At 36.7% G+C, this 23,719-nt stretch overlaps 1 protein-coding gene across 10 annotated transcripts in view; it reads left to right on the top strand.

Moving 5' to 3' along the window:
* Positions 1 to 23,719, top strand: part of SLC38A10 (solute carrier family 38 member 10) — an 80,085-nt gene that overhangs the window by 35,158 nt on the left and 21,208 nt on the right. For all 10 annotated transcript variants that reach the window (XM_087924976.1, XM_087924983.1, XM_087924981.1 and 7 more), the window contains one exon: positions 21,590 to 21,746. In XM_087924976.1, the coding sequence (XP_087781102.1) occupies positions 21,590 to 21,746 (157 nt within the window). The remainder of the gene's footprint in view (positions 1 to 21,589; positions 21,747 to 23,719) is intronic.

Genomic DNA, 23,719 nt, shown 5'->3' with positions numbered 1-23,719 from the left:
TTCGCATTAAGAGCCCATTCTTCTCCATACAGTGAAAAAGGCGTGGTAGGGTGGGAGAGAAATCTATACAGGTAATCCTCAACTTACAACAGTTCGTTTAATGACTGTTCAAAGTTCGAACGGCACTAAAAAAAGTGACATGACCGTTTTTCACACTTATGACCATTGTAGCATCCCCATGGTCACATGATCAAAATTCACAGTGCTTGGGGCCTGGTTCGTTTGCAGTGCCCTTTGATCACACTTTGCCACCTTCTGACAAGCAAAGTCAGTCAGGAAGCCAGATTCACTTAACAACTGTGTTACTAACTTAACAACTGTGCTTATTCACTTAACAACTCTGGTAAGAAAGGTTGTAAAAGGAGGCAAAACTCAATAAATGTCTCACTTAGCAACATAAATTTTGGGGTTCATTGTGGTCATAGTTGAGGACTACCTACTTGTATATTCCATTCCAGATTTGCTCCTCCAAAGCTGAATGGAACCACGACATTTTCAACAAAGACTTGCTTGCAATAAAAGTTGTGTTCCAGTGACAGAGGCATCTCCTACACTGAGCAATTCGTCCAGTATAGGTAACGCCAACTTACGATCACAACTGAGCCCATAATTTTAAGCGATACATTTTTTAAGTGGGCTTCGTACCATTTTATGGCCTTTCTTGGCGCTTAAGGGAATCACTGCAATTGTTAAGGGAATCACTGCAGTTGTTAGTAACATGGTTGTTACATAAATCTGACTTCCCCATTGACTTTGCTTGTCAGAAGGTTGCAAAAGGGGATCCCACAGGACACTGCAGCCATCATAAATACAAGTCGGTTGACAAGGCTCTGAATTTTGATCACGTGACCATGGGGATGTCACAACAATCATAGTTGTGAAAAACGGTCATAAGTTACTTTTTTTAGTGCTGTTTTAACTTGGAACGGTCACTGAACAAACTCTTGTAAGTCAAGGATTACCTGTGTAGGTACACACAGATCACCAGAATTGGAAATTCTGCAAGAAGCACCATATCTTACCTTAGGTGGACACAGGGGTTTTGTTTTGTTTTGTTTTAATATTACCCATATTCCTGGCTCATACAACAAATTATCAGAGACTCTTTGTCACTTATTAGCCCTGGTAGCAGTGTGACTGTCTCTGAAGGCCATTGCTGAGAAAGGAGTGGGCTTCCTTGTGCCGTTGGTTGGCCTCTATGACAGACGGACAGTTGGATTGATTAGCCAGGAATCCAACCCAATAGGACATTGCTTATGTGCTCACATATCTCAATATAATGTTCCATGCTCATGTGTCTCACAATGCAGCCAAGCAACTCTAACCTCCCCAGAGACTAGATCTTCCAGAAATATTGGAGGTAGGGATACAGGCCGTAATCTGCTAGGTTAGATTATAATGCAACAGTAATAGGTTGCATATGGCAGGGGTCAAATGGACGATTTACAGTTAATCCCATAAGCCAAGACTTCATCTTTACCTATGAATGATGAGCAGTTGTTCCATCTTTGTTCTTGTTTCTTTAAGGGATAAGATGTTGCAACTCTGCCATGACAATAGAACTGCCAGACATGGTGTAGGGGTCACTTAAAATTTTGCATTGGGCAGAGGAGAGCTATTTTAGCTGAAGATGAGAGTGTACGTCAAGCATTGTTTCGTCTTGTCATATTTGTTGCTGGTCCAAGATACTCCTGGAAAGCTGTTTTGCTTGAGTTCTCCTTCACCAGCAGCACCGGAGGATTTTATTACTGATATTTTTCAGAGTTAAATAACAATTTTTGTGGTGGTGGATTTGTTTAAAGAGATTGCTCATTTAGTTCTTTGCAAGGTCCTTTCATCAGCACAAGTTTGTCTAGATCATACTTGTAGCTACAGGATCTCAGTCGGACATGTGATCTCAGACCATGATCCTCAATTGACAGTCAAATTTTGGAAGGCTGTTGTAGGATTTTGAAAGGCGGCTCCCTGGTTGTCCAACATATTATTCCAGTGGCTTTTAGTTTGCAAATGCCTGCTTCTGTGGAAGTTCATCCATTCTTCCATTGGCCACTACTTTTACTAGAGAATCTGCCCACCTCTGGCATTCTAAAACTGTTCCTCTCCCCCATCCCTGCATTTTGGGAAGATGGGGATGAGATTGAATAGAATGCATTCTAGATGCAAGGGGAGGAGGAAAAGTGAAATATCTAATTCACTGGAAAGGCTACCCTGAATCATTCCCATAGTGGGAAACCACAACGTATGTCCTCGCCTGAAGCCCTGTGCTTCACTTTCATTTTAAATTCATGCACACGCCCCTCTCCCCTAATCTCCCACCACTGTAACTAGACAGTGAACCACGGGATGAAGAGGATTCTGTGCTTCTTACCACAATGCCAGTGTTTTCTTTGTTTTGGGTGGGAGACTGAATCTAATGGGGAAGATAGCAGTAGCACCCATAGCTCTCTACATCCCTAACGGAGTTGTTTGTAGAGTCAGCATATTTCCCTCAGCAACTCCTGGCTGTGGGGAGAGTTTGCCTACAATACTGCATTCTAATCACCGCACCACTATGGCACAGATGATGTAGAAGTCTACAAACATATCTTCTGTTCCCTTAATCCAAATATTCTTCCAAATGTGTATTTACAATTTCTGTTGATGTTTATTTTACCAATTTAAATTTCAGGATTTCTGCATGCATCATCTATCGTTGAGTTCCCCAACCTTTCCAAGTTGGTGGCCTGGAGCGGGGAAGGGGAAGAGGGGGTGGTTTTGTGGTGGGGCAGGCACATGTTCCTCACACAAGTGGGATGGCAAGCGCTCACATGAGTGGGGCCACGAGCGCCCTCAATACTCGCACAAGTGGGACTCTGTGTGCACGTGCACCAGCTGGCCACTCACATAGCCAGGTTGCGAATAGGCGGCGGCCTAGTAGTGGGCTGCAGCCCATAGATTGGGGAACCCTGATCTATCACACATAATTTTGCAGCTGGTCCCACATGGAATATTTATGGAATTAAGATGAGTCTTAGAAATCTAGACTAAAACGTTATGATTGGATCTGTTTTTCACAATTGGTGCCATTTCTGAGTCATAAGTGTTCCAAGAGGGAACGACATGTTATTCTGCAGCTTTTATCCAAACCTTTTCCAAATAATTACCAGAATCAAGTTTATCTTTTTTACTGCTTTTATATATTCAGTGTTACGTTCTCACCGAAGTGGTACCTACTTGTCTACTTGCATTTGCATGCTTTAGAATGGCTGGGTTGGCAGGAACTGGGGCAAGGATAGGAGCTCACCCTATTGCATAGCATTCAGATCTGAAACTTGGGCTGCCGGCTTTTCAGGCAACAAGCGTATCACCTTAATCACTGAGTCACCGCCCAGCAGTGTAAGAGCGCTCTGTGATGTCACGCTGGCCATATGACTGCAGAAATGTCTTCGGACAGCACTGGGTCATTAGCCTTGAAACAGAGATGAGCACCTCCCCTTATAGTCAGCAACGACTAGCAGAATAAAATCCATAGAGACTCTTTTACCTTTTAGAAAATATATTCATTGTACTCAGTCAGTTTTCTGTCAGAACCTGAAGTTTCGTCTTTGGATTCTCTGAACCGATTTGGTTCTCATGGGCATGAAGAAGTTTGGGACAGTTGTCATTCTGCCTTTAATCATATGAAAATGATTTGCTATATTTTTATTCTTATTATCTTCGAAGAGATTCCTCAAGAATTCCTCTCATATTCTTGAAGTTGCATAGATTTTCTGTAAACAGTCTATCCTGACAGATTACAGGTAGTTCTCAACTTAAAATCATTTAGTGACTGTTTAAAGTTACAGTGGCACTGAAAAAAGTCTTATGATCAGTTAGACGTAGACTTAGAATAACTTTATTGTCACTTTGAATGTACACTAATCAACATACATTAAAATGAAATTTCATTGCATACAGCTGTCAAAGGGTCACCCACCTCAATATACACTACATAACCATGACTAAATAAAATGCATACATACATAATTATGCATATACCAAACACACACACACACACACACAACACAGAGTTGTCACATTTACAACTCTTGCAGCATCCCATTGGTTTTGTAATCAAATTTCTGATGCTTGGCAACTGGCATGTATTTAGGACAGTTGCACTGTCCTGGGGTCAAGTGATCACCATCTGACTTCCCCCAGATGGTGATCACTTGACCCCAGTTTCCAAGAAAGCAAAGTCATTGGGAGAAGTCAGATTCACTTAATGAATGATCCACTTAACAAGTGCAGTGATACATATAACAACTGTGGCAAGAAAGGTTGTAAAATGGAGTAAAATTCAGTTTAAATTCAGTCTTGCTTAGCAATGGAAATTTTGGGCTGGATGGTTGTTAAGTCAAAGACTGCCTGTACTCCTTGTGTTTCATTGTTGAACCTGGAATGGAAGACCCGCCTTATTCATTTCTATTCTATAGGTGAACTGGTGAACCTTCCGGAATACTTAATAGTTGTTGTTCTACTTGTATTGTGTACAAATCTCTGTGCAGCTGACCATAGCTCCCCCTGCATACCTGTGAGGCTTCACATGCACTTTATATTTTTTCCCCTTTGGGCATTTGTTACCTTAGCTTAGTTCATTGTGGAAGATGATAAATTTTGTTTCAAGCTAGAGTCCCTTTACCCTTCAAAGAAAACAGATGCTTCTTTCTCATGTGTGTATGGATGTGGGTGTGGGTGTATTCATGTGTATTTCAGGAATTCTTGCCTCTTTAACATTTTAACAGCATATATTCCATTCAGAAGAGGCCAGCACCCATAAAGGCTGCACATTCTTGGCTCTATATGGGCAAAAGTGTGGGTGACGGTCTGGACAAAACAACTCACTCAGGTCTGAAAAATGTTCTGCCAGGATACTGATTAAGGTCCATATTGTGTAGGGAGGAATGTATCTGTTTTCAATCCTGAAGCTGGAGCAATTGCTTCAATATAACTTCTATAGTACATGGTTCTCAAAGTGCTTTTTGCAGTCAGCCACTATTGAGAGATTTAATTGTTTTTACTACCTTTCAGTTGGTTTCTAATTCCTTAATTTTCAAAGTCTTTGTCTTCCATTTTCTTCCCTGTTCATGCTTTGCACCAGCACACATTCAGCACTGCTGTCATGCCCCTGTCGGAATCTGATTCGGAGTGGGAGGCCGAGCAGCTGACAGGGGGTGGAAGTGTGGCTCCATTGGCTGCGGAAGAAACTGGGGAAGGCAAAGGCCGGCTGGGCAGAGCAGGGGAGAGGTAGAGCAAGGGAGAGGGAATTCAGAGGAAGACCCAGGCCCACCCCCTCTTCATCCTAAGACATGCAGGGAGGAACAGAGAGGGAGCAACGTGAGTTGCGTGGCTTATGGGAGAGGAAAGGGCCCTGATTCCCTTAATTAGATGCAGCTGGGAACACAGTGTTTAAAAAGGGAAGCTGCGCACAGCAAAGTTGTTGGGAGCAAATCGTGAATTATCTAGGATCATCGAGGTTTATCTGGGTTCCTGGCGTCTTCCCAATTGAGTGTGTTTTGCTGGGCTTTCAAGTCTGCAATTCCTTCTCCTGCCTTGTCAAGTTAATTACTGCAGCTTGGTTTGTTTGGATTTTTATTTACAGTTTGTATGTATTTTGTTTTTGGACTGAATTTCCTCTACTTAAAAGACTGTTCTTGGCAGCCAAGAGTAACCTGGACATTGGGGGCAAAGTTGGAGATATTAAAGAGACATTCCTTGCTTATTTGATTGTGTTGCCTTTGTGCCACGTCCTGGGTCATCACAACTGCTGATCTATTCCAAAACTTCAAGGAGACATCCTACCTTTCCCCAGCCCAAATGCCTGGTATACAGGTAATCCTCAACTTACAATCACAATTGAGCCCAAAACTTTTATTGGTAAGTAAGACAGTTAAGTGAGTGTTGCCCCATTTTATGACCCAGTTGTTAAGTGAATCAGTGCAGCTGTTAACTGAGTAACATGGCTGATAATTGAATTTGGCTTCCCAGTTGACTTTGCTTGTCAGAAGTTCCCAAAAGGTAATTAAATGACCCTCATAAATATGAGCCAGTTGCCCAGTTCCCAGTTCCAAATTTTGATCACATGACCATGGAGATGCTGCAATGGTTCTAAATGTGAACAAAGGTCATAAGTCATTTTTTTTTTCAGTGTTGTAACTTGGGTCACTAAACAAGTAATTGTAAGTCGAGGACATCCTGTACACCTTTGCCTAGAAACACATCTGCTTTGCTTCATTATGATTCTGTGACAATTTCTCCTCTCTAAAGCATGGGTAACAGAGGTATAGACCAAGTTAGTTTTCTTTTTTCTTTTTCTAGTTAAATGTTTCTGCTTCCCTCTTGTTAATTATTTTGATGGCATTATTATGGGAAGCTCCAGAAACATGGTTTTTTTAAATAAAAAATTCCAATGAAATCACTCTTGCTTACTGCATACAGATGCCCTGTCATCTCCCTTGTATTTAATAGAGTGTTACTTGTACATGGAAAAGGAAGTTTTTAAAAATATTATACTTAAAAAAAAAATACTTTGGAGAGAAAGATTATTATGTCACACTTTTTTCAAAAAAGAAAAAAACCTTGTTTGAAAACTGTTCTAAAACATCATAGTTGCGGTATCCTTTTCAGATAAATAATATGCTAAGGAGTTTCATGATGATAATACGTCTCTACACTGTTTGGTGTAGTTGTTTGATTTGTCAGAAGAGTTTCTGATTAGTTAGCAGGGCCTTTGGTGATTATTGGATGGGCTCTTTTGATCTCAGGATTCTGTTCGCCATTAGTTGAACTGCTATTAAATTGCACAAGGATCGTGGGTAATACAAGATCCTAAGCTAGACAAAACACAGAGGAAAATAAGTTATGCAAAGAAGATTGAAATTGATTCAGAAAGTAAATTAAATACTAAGAGGGAGGAAAAAGAAATTAAGAGTAGAGAAATTGAGAGAGAAAATGGCATTTTCATGGCAAGGATCAGAAACACATGAAGTAGGTTAATGTTAGGTTAATGTTCGTATTTTAGCCTAAATCTCTTGCTGGAAAGCTCTAGTCATGTTAAATAGACTTAGTTAGATTTCTGACCAAGGCCAAGAAAATAGTAAAGGCATTCTGAAAAGCAAATGGTGGAAATCTTGATCATAGCAAAGATTACTGGATTTCCAGCTTTAAGTACATTGAAACAAAAGCTAAGTATTGGGACTTTATTGATTTGCACGTGCTGGCTTTGCAGTTAATGGGATTGATACATGGAACAAGCCAAATCAGATTAATTTTTCACAGAGGACAACATATATACGCATGGAGGAAAATGGCATATGCTGCCAGATATCTGGTTTTTGTTTTGCTGCAGTTGTTCCCTCTGCCTAAAAGGATGCTTTTCGAACAGAGTAATAATTTACCTCATCTGTGATGGCAAACACAAAAAAATATAATGTAAAATTCTAGCTCTTAATATGCAATTCCCTTCTGCATATTCATAATGCCTCTTTAAATGGTCCCTAATAAAGCTTGCATCCTGTAGAGGTATGCATTTGCTTGTTTTTACTTCTTTGTACTTTAGGTAGGAAATGCAATTTAAACTCCAGTCCAAATAGGAAAGCTAATTTTATTTGGCATCTCCAGTGTATCGGTTTTATTAACCAGGAAGCCCACTCTCCCAAAGTATAAAATCCCAAATGCCTAGCTTTAATTCCTGATATAATTAAAAGCTTAAACTCAACAGTCTAGCATCCTAATTCATTTCACTTTTTGAAATTTCTTTTAAAATAAGGAAGTATGATCACTCTGTGATAGTGTGCATAGTTTGCATAATTGGAAGAACTCTCAGGGTTTATGTGTGGCACTCGGGTTAAAAGCTTTAAGAAGTGCGTAATGGAAAAGACCTGGGTAGATCCCCTGCCTTTACAAATATGATTCTAGATCCTTTAGAGCAATGTTCCTTTAGAACATTCCTGTGTTTTAAAAGTGGGTAGCCTAATTAATCCATAATAGCAATCTGGGCAGATTTGTAACTCCTAGTGTAACTCCCCATATTGTATTCTTTTGTCTTATTTTATTTTTATAATTCTCATCTTTCCAAAGGAACCAAACAAATTGATATACCGAACAAGCAATAAAGGCAATCTTTAATTTAATAAAGGTTAGATAAAACATCATAAAGCTAAACAATCAGAATACAGCAATTAAAACAAAATTAATTTTGAAAGATAGCATGCTCTTGGAGCTGTTCTTACTTGCAAATGCATGTATGAACAAGCAATTAAAACAGTATTTTAAATTTGTTTTGGGTTAAATCTATACTTTGTGGAATATGTAGATTTATGTTAAAAATCTTGGAAAGTAGAGTTAGTTGTAGTGATTAATATAAAGCTGGTTATAGTAGAATTTGTAATAGATCTACTCATCTAAGAACATATCTGCTCCTATCTTGTGCTGATGCTGTTTTATTCTAAGATAGCATAAGGAAATTCTTTTCTGAACTGAGATGCTTTGGCAGCCTTATTAAAAAAAAATCAGTCCAGACTACAAGCTGCTATGGCCATTAGACAATTCCCCTGCCGTTGTGTGCCCTCTTTATTTTCCATGCCAGGACAAACAAATGTCAAGATATTTCTTCTCTTTTTTCTTTTCCTTTGGCATGCACACACAACATATGTGTGTGTTTATAATATGTATACGAACTTGAATTTATATATATACAGTTAAAACATCAAAGCATACATATCAGGAAGCATGCAACCAAGTTTAAAGTAAAACAATTCCTTTCTTGTATTTTTCCAGCTTTTCCTCATGGGAGCTGTGGATGAAATGTTTCTACTTCAAGTAACTAGAGAATAAAATAGCGCCCAACTGTATTTACTAAAATAGTAATAAAATAAATGCCCAAAGGAAAAGTAAGTAATAACTCAAGGAAAGAAAAATGATACTTTTAAAAGTTCTGGGTTTTGAATTGACAACATTCTGCCCATGAAGCCCAATGTTATAGTGGTACTGCTCAGTTAATCAGTTAATTGGGACCAGAATTTCTATCACTAAGCAACACAGCTGTAAATTGTGATATCATGCGAACACACTGCTTAGCACTAGAAATTCTGGCACTTCTGTTTGCTGTTGTGTAAGTGAAATAAATAGATTTGGAACACTGGTTTGAAACTATGCAAGGTGGTAGAGAAAAAGCTGAAAACAGAAGAATAAAAAAAAAATCAGTGCTGCTGGTATTGCTACTGATTCTTAAAGCGCAAGTGTTGAGAAAATAAGCTTAAGCACAAGAAATGGAAATATAATCAAACCTTTGACCTCCGGGAAAGAAATAATGAAGACAGTGGATCCAATGACTACAGCAAAATGATACAAGCCAGCAATTGGACAAGCTCTTTATAATTCCCCTCTGAACAAGGAGACTACCTCAGGTCACCCACAGGTGCTGCAGACAGCTGCTTCTTGTGAGGAGACAGCAAGACAGTGGTCTCTGATGGATTTAGAGCTCTAAGATGAAGGATCCACCATCTTGCTCAAAACATGGTTGTACTTTCAAAAGGATACGAAATTTGCATACTTCCTTTTTTAATCATTTTCAGAAATTGCTTGTTAATTGTCTTTCAGCTTTTAGGAACCTAAGGATCCTAATACAGTATTAGGATCAACTTGTTTTACAGTGAGTGAGTTTCCTTCAATCCTTAGGGACATTTTAATTACAATTTTAGGGACAGTAGTTTTTTGTTTCAGAATTTTTTAAAGCAAAAAGATGCTTAAAAGTTTGGTTTTAGAAAGTTATAAATGGAGTAAAGATCCAGATAAATTTGAAGTAAAATTTTGAAATTATTTATAAAGAGTCCTTCCCCTGGAAAAATACACTTGTTTTAAATAGTGTTTTTTTTAAAGTGTTTTTTAAAAAAAAACATAAGGAAAATTTTAAAAATTGGACACTTGAGGAAATTAGAATGAATTATAAAGATTATAATTAAAAGAATTCTGAATTGAATGAAGCAAAATATTTTAACATTGGACATATTGAAGGATATTATTGAACAATGGACCCAGAAATTAATTTTATTTGTGTCTGCCTCTTTAAATACTGTGTTTAAAAGATGTTATGGAGCAAGTTCTATCTGACAACTTCAAGACTGATTTGAAAATGGATTTTTAAATGACAAACAAAAAATGACATGGAGAATATGCAATAGAAACCAGTTGATATCTTAATAATTAGAAAGGATGTACAATAGCAAACTAAAAAAAATGACCTGGATAATTTTCCTATTTGGATTTATAAAAGAGACTTATTAAAAATTTTAAGAACTTTGTAAAAAGGGACAAAGAATAAATGAAAAAAACAGTTCTAAGACATTATTTGAAGGGACTAAAGAGTCAGATACAGGTAGTCCTTGAGTTACAACTACAGTTGAACTAAAAATTTATGTTGCTAGGGGAGACAGTTGTAAAGTGAATTTTGCCCCAATTTATGATCTTTCTTGACACAGTTGTTAAGTGAATCCCTGCAGTTGTTAAGTTGGTAACACGGTTATTGAATGAATCAGACTTCCCCATTGACTTTACTCGTCAGAAGGTTGTAGAAGGTGATCACATGACCCCAAGATACTGTAACCGTCATAAATATGACTCAGTTGTCATGGGGATGCTACAATAGTCGTAAGTGTGAAAAACAGTCATAAGTCACTTTTTTCAGTGCCATTGTAACTTTGAACTATTACTAAATCAACAGCTATAACTCAAGGACTACCTGTTCTTAGAAGAAAAGAAATAGGAAAATAAAGGTGGTTTAATTGATCACAGTTAAAATACACATGTTTTTATCTTAACAGACTTTTATTGACATCAGGGCTGAAATGAGGAGGCTTCATTAATTTATTTAGAGAGATGGGATATGAGAAGAGGAGGTCATTTCTTGTACTTTAAGAGAAGATGATAAGATACTAAAATTGTTTATACTTCAATAAATAGGAAAGTCACTTTATATGTTTCTTTTCTTTTTCTTTACTGTATTTTTATCTTTTTTCTATTTCTCATTCTATTTTTTTCTTCTGCACCTTCTATTTTCTTTTTTTTCCTTTTATATTTTAGTTTTCATTAATTTTATGTTACAATTGTACTCATTAATCAAAGTATTATTTCCAAAAAGATGTTCATTTAGAAAACTGCCAGGTAACCCCTGATTTGGCTCTAGTCATTGGGGGGGTTAAATCCATGGAATTAATAAAAAAAAATAGTGCAATTCGATTCAAAATATGACTGAAAGCCATGTCTTTGTAGTTTTTATCCTATTATCCTAAATTGGCACCTATTAGTGATCTTGCAAATGGAATTACTGTATGAACTGTGCTTCCTTGAAAAGCCTCCTTTACTCACTGAGCATAAAGAATTCCAGGTCTCTGGCAGATATTATCTCAAATATTGAAAACTATTCAGCTGATCCTAGTTTACCATTTGTGTAAAGAAGTACAAACTTTTTATTTCCTGAAGAAAAAAATAGTATTGTATTGCTTTTCCTTAAGGCATTTTGGTGCCTCCGGAGCCAAATGCAAACACTCTCTTTTTCTCTTAGTATTATTCTTTGTTGCTAAAGGTCTTTTTAAACATTAAGAAACTCAACGAAGTCTGAATTTTGTTTTTAAAAAATAACGCATAATAAGAAACATCTCTCCACCTCCCCCCTTCAAACCCACAGAAATTATACAGAAGCAATATTTTATTTATTTTTTGTTACCAGGTGGCTTAAATTCTTTTTTCATTTATACCCCATTTAGAGGGTATAGAATTTGGAACCAGCATGAAATAGTTAAGATGAAGGCTGAGGAGGACACACATTGCAGATATAGGGAATCTGTCAAAATATTAATGGTTCTTACACATCTCTCTTATGGTGGGATTGGTTGATTTTTTCCAATATCAATCATGCTTTATAAAATGGCCAAATTATGTGCTCACACATTCAATTCAATTTGCCATTCCCCCTCTTCTTCACTTTCAGTCCTGGGTGATAATCCAAATGCTTGAACTTTTCATTCTGTATGTTTAGGTCTGAGAATTGTTTTTCATAAGCAAATGTTGCTAATTCCTGTCTCAGAGTGGCTTTCACTTAACCCTTGGATATGGACCAGCTAATTTCAAATTGCAGAATACGCAGTGTAATGCCCTCCAGATCTTTCTTCAAATGAAATCTGTGCAAAACTGCTTGTTGAAAGAAAATTCTGTGACATGTCTAGATGTGATTGCCAGCTGGTTTTGTACTAGGTTGGCCTCTGTAACACTTTTTGTGACTTTGTGCTGTTCTTCCCTAGCTTATGCAGTTTCTTACAAGTCTAGCAATGTTTTCTTCGTTATAGTTGCTTGTAATACTATAAATTGGCAGTGTTTTCCTCTTTAGAAAGCAACACAAAAATATTGTGAATATTAGACAGTGTGTAGCAACAGCAATAGCACTTAGACTTATATAATACTTCACAGTGCTTTACAGCCCTTTCTAAGCAGTTTCAGAGTCAGCATATTACCCCCAACAATTTGGTCCCCATTTTACCCACCTCAGAAGGATGGAAGGCTGAGTCTAACCTTGAGCATGGTAAAATTTGAACTGCCAAATTGCAGGCAGCCAATAGTCAGCAGTAGTAGCCTGCAGTAGAGAACTCTAACTACTGCGTCACCTTGGAATATTAGACAATATGTGGATTTAGTTTCATGAAAGCTCATGAGTGAAATAGAGAACATAAAATAATGTATTGTTCTCTACAAACTGTACCTCGTGTAAGATTGGGTGATAGTTAAGGTGTTGGACTAGAATTGGGGAGAAATAATTTATGTGCACAGTGAATGATAGAAGTAAGTTTTGAGCTTGTCCTTTCTTCAACCAAGCTACTTCCCAAGATTACAGTTGTGGGTATAAAGTTGGAGGCAGAAGGAGAACCTGAGCCTCTAGAGAAAAAAATGGATACAAATCTAAAAAATAGATAATAGTAATTAATTTATGATATCTGGATGATTTACAAAACCAGACAGTTGCTGCACAAATGTTAAAAAAATACATACTGACTGGTATATGACCCACACAATGAATGCGAGCAGTAGCAGCAGTCATCAAAAAGTAGATTTCTCCTGTCAAGATTCTACTTGGATCCATGAAGAAAATCTCTAAGGGGAACAAATCTTTGTGGGCTACTTTTCACCAGTAAGTGAAAAAGATGATTGCTCAGAGACAAGATTTAGTAGAGAAGGATCTTGACTGCTGCCATTGTCTTGCGCTGATCATCAATTCTGCTTCTTAGCACCTCTTGCAAATAACCTTTTTCCCCAAATCCCAAAATGACATTTTTTGATTGGACTACCATTACCCTGTTTAATCTAATAACCCTTTGAAGAGGGAGAGGATAAAATATAGAAAATTCATTATGCCTTAATTGACCCCCTCTTTCCCCATCCCCACTGACTTACTTTGTTAACTTCTGGCTAGCAGTATGGCATTTAAAAAAACAACAACACATGCTTTCTCAGTTTTCCCTGCACCTGTAATAGTGGCATGGTTGACATGCAGACCAGGTTCCATGTCAAACCCTTGCAGTGACAATTACAGTGATTAACTAGGTAAAAATAATGCATCAGAGTTTAATTAAATCTCCTTCACTGTCAGCCAATAATCCATCCACTTGTTTTTCTCTCTCCTTCAGTACGTTTTTTCATTTGGAGCTTGGCAGCTCCACTGTTCAAGCGAGGCTAAAATTCTTGATGCCCATATTGTTTAGCAGTTATGATTGTGTATCTGCTTAGTTGATCAGCCCAGCCCACATCTCATAAATTACAGAAACTTCAAGGGATAGCTTAAATCAAAGTGTTCTCTCTCTCTCGCTCTCTGTATGTGTGTTCATTGCAAGCAGTAAAGCTGTGTAATAATAACCAGGATGTCTGGATTCTACATCTAAGAAGCATCAAACTCATTCTATTTTTGCAGCTTAATTTTGCAATCTGTTTTTTGCAAATATTGTTCCCTTGCTTCCAACCCCTCGGTAAACATGACAACTGGAAACTTCCTGTTGTTTGATGGTGCGATTAGAGGTTTTCAGGGCTTTCACAAGCCACATAAGATGTTGTGCAAATTGGCCAGGTGGGATGGAGTCCAAAGTGGACTGCATTAGCTTCCTTCCCCTTGTTTGCCTTTCCTTCCCTGAAATTAAGAAACCAGCTTGATTTTCCCTCTTAGTTGAAATAGGGGCTATAACTAAATTCATTCCAATTAAATTGTGGCTGTAAGTTTGGCCACCTTTATTTTGGACTCATGCCACTCCTGGTTAGGTAAGGTTTGCTGGGATGTGGCTTGTGACTGGGTTCAAATAATGATTAATGCCTGTTTGCAGGAAGAAGTGGTACTTCCTACCTTGAAATAGATGGTGGTGCATGCCCCCCCGCCCCCTTCTCAAGAGGCCATCCTTGAACCCAGATGGATTAGACAACTTTTGTAAAGTCTCCATTCATCCAGTTATGGGGAAGATTATTGAGAAGGTGGTTGGCATGCAACCCTAAGCCTGGATGAAGTTGATTATCTGGACCCTTTTCAGTCTGTATCCAGACCAGGCTTTAGCACTGAGACAACATTGGCTGCTCTTGCTGATGATCTTTGGAGGACTAGAACAGGAATGATGCAACTGTCCTGGCTGTCCTAAATCTGTCGGTGGCTTTTGATACCATCAAATCCTTCTGAACCAGCTCCACGGCTTGGGAGTGGAGTCATTTTATAGTCATTATCCTCCTTTCTCCATGGCCGGGTTCAGTTGGTGTTGGGGCAGGAGGAATTGACAATCCCTGCAGTGTGTTTGTGTGTGTGGATGGGTGTGCCTCAGGGCTTGAGTCTCTCCTCTTTAACATCTACATGAAACTGCTCAGTGAGTTCACCCAGAAAGAAAAGAGCAATCTATATATACAGTATAAAAGTGAAATACCGCTCACGCATTATCACAAAATCTCCAGAACCGTAAAGCCTACAAACTTGAAATTTGGCAGGTATGTTCCTCTTGGCTTCTAGGTGTTCACTAAGAAAGGATTTTTCAAAATGACCATCAGAGCATTAATATTTTGTATATTATTATTAACACGCTCTGATGCTACGAGTTCTACTCCCCCTCCCCACCTGAAAAGAAATCTATTCCAAATGCAAAACACAAGCACAGGAGGGAAGTTTCAGGTTTAGTTTCCCAGCACCAAGCAGCTTTAGTACAGAACAGTTGAGCTAAGCCATGCCCAGGAGCCTTGCTGTCGTCTTCTTGCTCATACAGCAAATACTGTTTCCAGTTTCCAAACAACCCTCAACTCTCACACACTGACAGGACACTAGCCAGATGAATACTGATTGATGCTGGTAGGCAGAGTCTGAATTTTTTCTCCTTATTTTCCTCCCCAAAACTAAGCCCAATCACATCGTTTCGTAGCAAGCACAGGTATAGAGCCAGAACTACATAAAAGCTTCTCCTTTGGGAAACAAAAAGCTAACCTCCCTATCTTCCTTCCTTATCAGTCACCTCTTTCAGACCTAATCAGTACTTGTGTGGTGGGAACCATATTTGTTTTTTGTAAATCTGTTTCTCCAACTTGGAGGTATCTTTTGAGGGGGTCTTTACCAGCTCTTGTTTTAAAGCATCCCAATAATTTGCAGAGATAGATGCCTCACGCCTCATCCTTAATTCCAGATCATTTAAAAAGGTTTGGTCTGGATAAGCTCTTGTAGGATAGCTCATTTTTCCCCTAAAACCATTTAAAAAATAGTTGGTTTTCCCCTAAAACCAAATATTCTTTTGTCCTTCTCAGTTTTATGTTAACTAAGTAGTTATGAACTACAAGAAAACATATCAAATAACTTATTTTTTCAAGAAGTCTAATTCTTCAAGATCAAATAAACGATATCTGCCAGATCTTTCCTCTTAGTTTCATGTTTGCTGATGCTCTCAAAGAATTCTAAGTAATTCAAATTAAACCTTAACTTTGCCAAAGCTGTGCTGCTGTTTTTCTGGCAAATTGTGCATTCAATACAATATTTGTTCATATTGTATTTGACAATATTTTCCATCAAATTAGTTGGAACAGATTTTAAACAGTAATTTATTGGATTTTTCTGGACCCTAATTTTATAAAAATCTTATGTTGGTTCCCTTTTTAATTTCAAGATTATATGAACATTTGTACCTTTTTAGAGTGTCAGATTAGTTGTTGCATATTTGAATTTTTAAAAGTTCTGTTTGATGTATGTTTCCTGGACCTGACAAGCTTGTTTTATTTCCAAATTGTTAATAAGATTTAAAGCTTTACCTCTATTAGCTTCAATTCCTCTGGTTTCCTGCCTAAAATGGTCACTTATTAATAGACACGTCTTTAATAGATATATACATACAATATTCTGTCATCCAATATTTATTTAGTAGTTCCATAAATATCTTAAACTTTTTGAATACTTTTTCATTGATTGGTATCATTAATCTTACGGTACATAGGGACATTGGTTGTGATTGTGGCATTGTGGTAAAAAAACTGATGGATGATGACTGTAATCTAATTTGCAGTTTTCATACGTGTCCTGTGAAAACCTGATATCTGTGGACCTATTTAGTGATGGCCGTAGCATATGGAAGATTGCACTTTGTAATATAAAAGGAGTGAATGATAAAAAGCCTAAACTGATGATTGAAATGTAAAGAAAAGGAAAGAAACCCAGAGAAAAGTGTAATAGATCTGAATGAAGATTGTCTGATTTTGTGTGGGGAATTGATGAATAAATGCACGGGAGTGAAGGGATGGGTTTCATTATGAATGAAAGGGTGAAATGGGCTGAAAAGCACACTAGAAAGTATGACTCAATATCATGTAGGTTATCATGGTTACATATGGAAATATGAAACAGCAAGGTGGTGAAAGTTACATGCTACACTTCATTGAATATTGATAATGGAAAGAACAAAACGTGTTTGGGCAAAAATGTGCATTATTGTGAATGAATTCAGTTTGGAAAAAAAATTAGGTGACATGAATGGATGGGTGGAAACGAGACAAGAGGATCTAAAAAAAGGTTATCGATCCATTCTGATACCCAAGAATGAAAGATAATGATAATTGTTTAATGAGATCTGGTTTGGAAAAATCTCTGATACAAATATGTGGTAAGTTTGTTCATAAATACACATGGCAAAAGAATAAATATACATCCAGATTCATTACTGGTTTGTTTAGAATGGGTGAGAGAATGAAAAAAGTAAAAGAAATCAGAGGATAGTTAAAACGATCAGAAACAAAGTATAAGTCTTGTACGAAAAAGATTATACAATAAATTAATCTTCGAACATCATTAATGAAGAACAGTGATAAAGAAGAGGAGTAAGCTGCTTGAAACAGTATGAAAAGAGTCATGTTACAAGGTATGTGAGAATATGTGGAGTTATGCTATTGAAATTTTTAAAAAGGTGCTTTGTGGAATGATGAAGTGAAAGAGGCTGTATACAAGAAAAAATATATTAAGAGAGAATGATAAAAGGTGTGTCTAAAGTCCACAGAGAGAAAGATAGTTGCAAAGAATCTTGTTAAAGAGAAAGATACAATTAAAGCTAAAAGAAGTGGAGAGAATGCAGAGCAATTTTGACAGAAATTCAAATATTGTCTTAGAAGTAGATGAAAAGGGCCAAATAAGAAGCCTGTAGAAGAGTAAATGAAAGTAAAAATAAAAACGATGACATGATGTGGGATGAAACTGAAGTGAGGGAATGCTGGAAGAAGCATATTAGAAATTTGTACAAATGATAGCAATATGTCAAAAATGGAATTGAAATGCTATAATTAGAGCCGCTCCTAGACTAAGCAACCTAGGCAGTCACCGAGAGCACTAAATTTTAGGAGGTGCCAAAACTGAAAACACTTCTGAAGTATACAATATGAATGTAAAATCTGATGATCTTTCCTCGTTGCTTTTTTCTTTGCACACTTTTAAAAAACACCCACAAAGTCAGTTGAGTGATAGTGAATAGCACACTAACCAAGATGTTCAAGTCATGAAAAAGAAATTATTACTGTATAGCTATGGACCTCAGGAAACTGAAAATATTATCAAAGCAAAACAATGGACTAATAGAAAAGTATTGAGTGAACAAGTTGCACGACTGTCAACTTATTGAAGTTATATCTGGAGAAGTGGAAATTGCCCACTCGATGCGGTAGCATGCCCACTTGAGGATTAAATATTGTATAATCATAAAGGTGCCAGAATATTACTTTGCTTAGAGGTCCAAAATGTCTAGAGCCAGTCCTGCTAGAGTGCTATACTATCCAAGTAAAAATTGATGGAATATATTATAACTAGCGTGTGAGAATGTTGAAAAATGGTGTGGGTAAATGGAGGAATATTAAAATATAAGTGTGGTTTGCCTATGGAGTGGCTATGTGACTTGTGACCTGGAAAGATGTTTGACAAAATCCTAGCTGGAATGATACAGGAGGTGATAATGAACAACTTTTGGGAAATGCTTTGTGGCTTTTTTTTCCCTATACTGCACTGAGAAAAGTATGAATGTGACAAAAACATTTGGGGGATTATTGCTTAATTTAGAGTAAATATGTAATAAAGTGAATAGACTTGAATTATGGGATGTTTTCTGTGAATATGGGGCTGAAGATTAATTGCAGAATGTAGTAATGGATATAAAGAATGCATAAGAATAAATAGAATGCTTAGTTAATAGTTGAGCACTGAGCAAAAGAGTAAGACAAAAAATTCTGATGTCCCTTTGGTTGTTTAATGTATTTATGGAGAAAATGTGTTAAGTAATACTTGAGGTGAGCATGTGGGAACTGAATGTATGTATAGGTAGTGCTCACTTAGCCCCTGCCTTGTTTACCAACCATTCATAATTATGACAGTGATGAAAAAGTAACTTTACAACTAATCCATACATTTAGGACCTTTGCAGATCCGTAAAACAGGAAAGCTGAAGTAAAATAATAAGCACGGTTACAGATACACTTAGTCATTGCTTCACTTAACAATTGAATTGCCTCCCCCAGTTGTGGTCATTAGGACTATCTGTATACTTTTGTATGCAGACATTGCCGTGTTGCTACTTGAGAACTTGAAGATTTCAAGCAAATTTTAGATTGTGTAATGCAATGAAGTATATGATCTGAAAATGAATGTATTAAAAGACTGACCTAGATACGTTGAGCAGAGAAAATTGAGTGATTGCAAGTTACACACAAATGGTGAAGAACTAGAGTACTTTGGTAGAAAATTTACGAAGCTGGATAAATGGATGAAAAATGGTTACAATGCGCAATGGTAGAAAGGTAATAGGTAATCTGCAAGAAATCAATGTTGAAAGCAGTAACAATGGCTGTGTATGAGAGTGTGCTTCTCTTCCCTTTATCATATTCAATAAGTTGAATAAGTTTTAAGTACTATAACTGATCAGCCGTCCTCCATTTTGTAATGGGCAGCCCCATTTTTTTCTTCTTATGCATCGAGTGTAGAGCAAACTTCAAACTGCCTGAGGTTTTTTCTTCTTGACTTTGTCATTGGCCAAAAATAAGTCATTAATCGGTACCTGTTTCTGGTAGTAGCTGACATACCAGCAGATGGGCTGGGCTTTGTGTGTCTTCACATTCACATGGCATGTTGTCATCTGCTGAAAGTCTCCACTTGAGCATATTGCTTTTACACTTTAGGCACTCAAACTCTCAACCTATTCAGGATCCCTCCTAGTATAAGGGAGGTCAGATCCTTCAGCCATATCCTCCTTCAATGTTATTCCTTGTTCAATGGTCTCCTTCCTCCATCTTTTAATTCGATTTTTATTCCTTTTTTCTTTTAATATATTTTTATTCCTTTTTTCTTTTAATATATTTTTACTGTTCCCTATCTTTCAAGCTCCATTCATATCTAAAGGTTATCTTTAAAAATCAAGGACTGTCTGTTTCTATGTATGTAATGCTGGCCTTATTATTATAAATACGTTTCCTTAAAATCGTTGTTTGTATCTCATATTATTTCTTTGACACTAAAGAAGTTTGGATTCCTTTCTGGTTGTCTCTTTTGCGTAGAATTTCCATTTTCTCAAAAACCTTAACTAGATGTTGCTATACATGTTCTCATGTGTACTAGGCCTAGATTCAAATGATAATCACAAAGTTTGTGAAAACGTTATAGCAGATTAAATGATTTTATTTAATAAATAACAGCAACGAATGGCAAAAAGATAGTTTTGCAAATGTTTTCCCCCTACTGACATATGGATAATACTGGGTTTTAGAATTCCACATGCTTCATATATGATAGAGACGTGCTTTGGATTTTGTATCAGTGTTGCTCATTAAAGCTTGTGAGAGACTGAAAAAGCTTCCACTACCAGTTATATTGACCTGTATTAATTGACTTATTAAAGTAGTGGAAGCCTGAAAAAGATGATTATACTTTAATAAATAGTATATAGATACTATGCTTGCTTAGAGTCCAAAGCACGTTTTCATAATTTTTTTTAGTATCATACAATATATATTGCTTACAATGCAGCTCAGTACAATCCAGGACTAACTTGTTGAGTTCTTTCAGTATCAATCTAATCTAACTGAATTTCGACCCTGTTGATATTAAAGCCCTTACCCTATTTAATTTTTACTGGATTATTCAGTTAGTGTGTTGAGCTTAAAGCACAATTTAATTTAGATGTGATATGTGCTATAATGCAATAGGTGTTTTTGGCTGGTGTTGATGAATCCTGTGGCTGTGATACAATTGACTGGGTTGCCTTAATGTCACAAAGATGTTGCGGGGGGTGGGGGTGGGGGTGGGGAGGTCTCCAGCAGCTGCTGGCTGAATTACTTAAGTTCCAGTAAATGATAAGGGAGATAGGAGGGAAATTGCTGATAGAAGAAATAGAACTTTAAGAAATGAAAAGAAGGAAGGAAATAAAAAGTAGAAAACAAGCCAATTGAGGATAGGAGAAAATAGTTTTGAGGGAAAGAAATGAGGATAAGAAAGGAAGATCAAAGAAAATATAGATAAGACTGGGAGATAAAAGAGGAACAATGCCTATTGTCAAGAGCTGAAAGGCTGAAGAAGTCTAGAGATAAGAACAGTATACAATAGGTGCCAGTTGTTCCCCATAAACAAGCCTCTTAAGTCTAACCTATCTCAAAGACCCTTGATTTCCTATCCCTTCTACCAATTTTGCCCTGCTTTCTTTTGTATTTGGCACCAAAGAATGGATAGACTGCGGGCCACATTTAGTAGGACAATAACACAGAATGTTTGGAAGAATGTTAACACATAGCTTTTCATGCACACGCAAACACACACAAAGATGTTTCCTTGATTTGTACGGTTGCTTGCAGAAGTTTCTTTTTAACTATATAATATTTACTATTCAACAAAGTGGAGAATTGTTGCCTCTTCAAAATGCTAAAAAAAAAATAGTAAAAACTGTTTGCAATAATAGTCAGGGAAAGGTCCTAAGGCTCCCACAAAAGAGGTTTGGGGATTGTGTGGGGCCTAGGAGCTAGGAATTGTCCATCCCTGCATTCAAGATTCTGAACTTTTGTTGCACAGATTATACTATGGATTGGTTTGGGAGTGTTAATTATCAGCACCTACACAACTTTATCAGCAACTCAAGAGACTCCAGCAAAAGTGGAAGCCGTGGAACCAGACAGTGTGCCGAGAGAAATAAATAAGGAAATAAATAAGGACTCCGCTAAAATTTCAGGTATGTGATATGTTCTTGGAACACTGCTGCAAAATGCTGAATAAATTCCAATAAATATATAAGTATATTTAAGTATGTAACTCCATTCATAAGATCACAGTGCTGAAACAGTAAAAAACATATTTTTAGGAAAGATAATATAATGACTATAATCTCTTGTTTTCTTCATGATTATTTTTAAAATTAACAAACTAGGACATCCTTTTTCTTGGGAGGCATATTTTGGGTAGGGGGAATAATATACATTATATCACCTCCAATCTTTAAATTGTTAAATATCTGTTGGAATTTGCCCGTAATCTTTCCTTTCCTTTTCCTTTTTCTCTTTTCCTGTATTTGAAAACCCCAGAGCAAATGTGTAGTCATAGTAACTGAACCTTGATCTCATCTGTTATATAACAATGCAATAAGTATATTTTAAAATAAATAAGGTATATAAAAGATGATTCTCATCCTCCCTACAGACAAGTACAAACCATTACATTGACTCGACAGCTTCTCTAGTATTTCATTTTTTAAAATATCTTTTTCCCATCATTTATCCCTCATCAATAATCAAATTATAAAAGCCATCCTAATCAGCAAAAGTCTATTAAGAGCTACCAGAAATATTATTACATATACTGTATTTTAATCTTAATTTAAAAAATCCATTTGTAATCCAAATGTATCACTTTCTTTAAGAAACGAAGCAAAAGAATCCTCACCCGACTTGTAAACAAATTCTTGAAACTGTTTCATACAGTTCTGGTCAGAAAGAAATCCCATTAGTAGTTAGCAGAAACTACAACATATATATTTGACCTCTTATAACATAAATTCATTTCATAGACCACCTGTTAACTTTTTAAAAGCTTTAATCCTGACACGTCAAATGTCCATAAGTTGACTTCTTATCATTTTCTCTTTGTCTCCTCTCAGGAATAATTTCCTTAGTTTCACACATTCTTTTTGTAAATCCTAGCTAAGAAGGCTTTCCAAATCACTCTTTTGATTACTATTTGTATGTCCCCTTTAATTTTTAAGAAACCAATTGGGTTTCATCTATACATCTATTTTGGCATCTTTTTCCACATTATTTTTCTACTCTTGACATTTTTAAAACTATTTTCAGATCCACAGCAACTTTTTCCACATAGCTTTTGTAATCCAACATTTTTAAAGCTCCAATTCCACATTCAAATTGGTCTCTTTTATCCAATGAAGTCTATTGTTTATCTGTATCCTTCGCAGTATTATAAAAAAAAAAAAGTAAGTAATTCTTGAGTACATTGTTCCCAGTCTTAATTTCTTTTATAGAAAAATAATGTTGCTGCATTGAATTAATGGGTCTCTTCTTTAAATGAAATTGTGTGTTCTCTCTGGTTCCCTCTAGTCAGCCTTATCACCTGTTTATTTCCCCACTTATCATCTATCTGTTCCCATATTGTTTACATATGAATTTCAAAATATTCATATATTCTTTAATACTTTTTTTAAAGTCCACAGGAATATTCTTTCAATTCCATCAAGCCCATTAGTTTTCCAAAATCCATTTTCTAGTTGCCCTTTTGCCCATTTCCCCCCAAAAAGCAACGCTTTTCTTTATAATCCATCAACTTACATTGGAGTTTCTTCATCCAGGGTAGAAGGAGATTTCCCTTGCAATGATGTAAAGCTTGCTCTTTAGAAGGTTCTTAACTTGAAAGAAATTAATATTAAGCAGTTTCCTAAAGTAGCAAAGAGGAATTAGATAAACCTTGTGTCTCTTTGGTGTCTCTATGGTTCTGTACCATAGCTTAGAGAGGATGATTCTTTTCCCCCCCCCAAAAAAAATAAAAAATAAAAAAAGCATTCAGAGTTCTCAAACCTACTGGAGATTGCAATTTTGCAGGGAGATTCTGTGTGGAGCAAACTTAAGGGTCCTCCTTGTCCTCTCCTTAATCTGAAGAGAAATTTCCAAGGAGCTGATCCATTCTTTGACTTCTATTTCC

Source organism: Pseudonaja textilis, chromosome 2 (assembly GCF_049901715.1).
Source record: "Pseudonaja textilis isolate UNSWEBS1 chromosome 2, rPseTex1.2, whole genome shotgun sequence".
Lineage (NCBI taxonomy): Eukaryota > Metazoa > Chordata > Lepidosauria > Squamata > Elapidae > Pseudonaja > Pseudonaja textilis.
The sequence above is the reverse complement of the archived record's forward strand: the minus strand, read 5'-3'. Positions and strand labels throughout refer to the sequence as shown.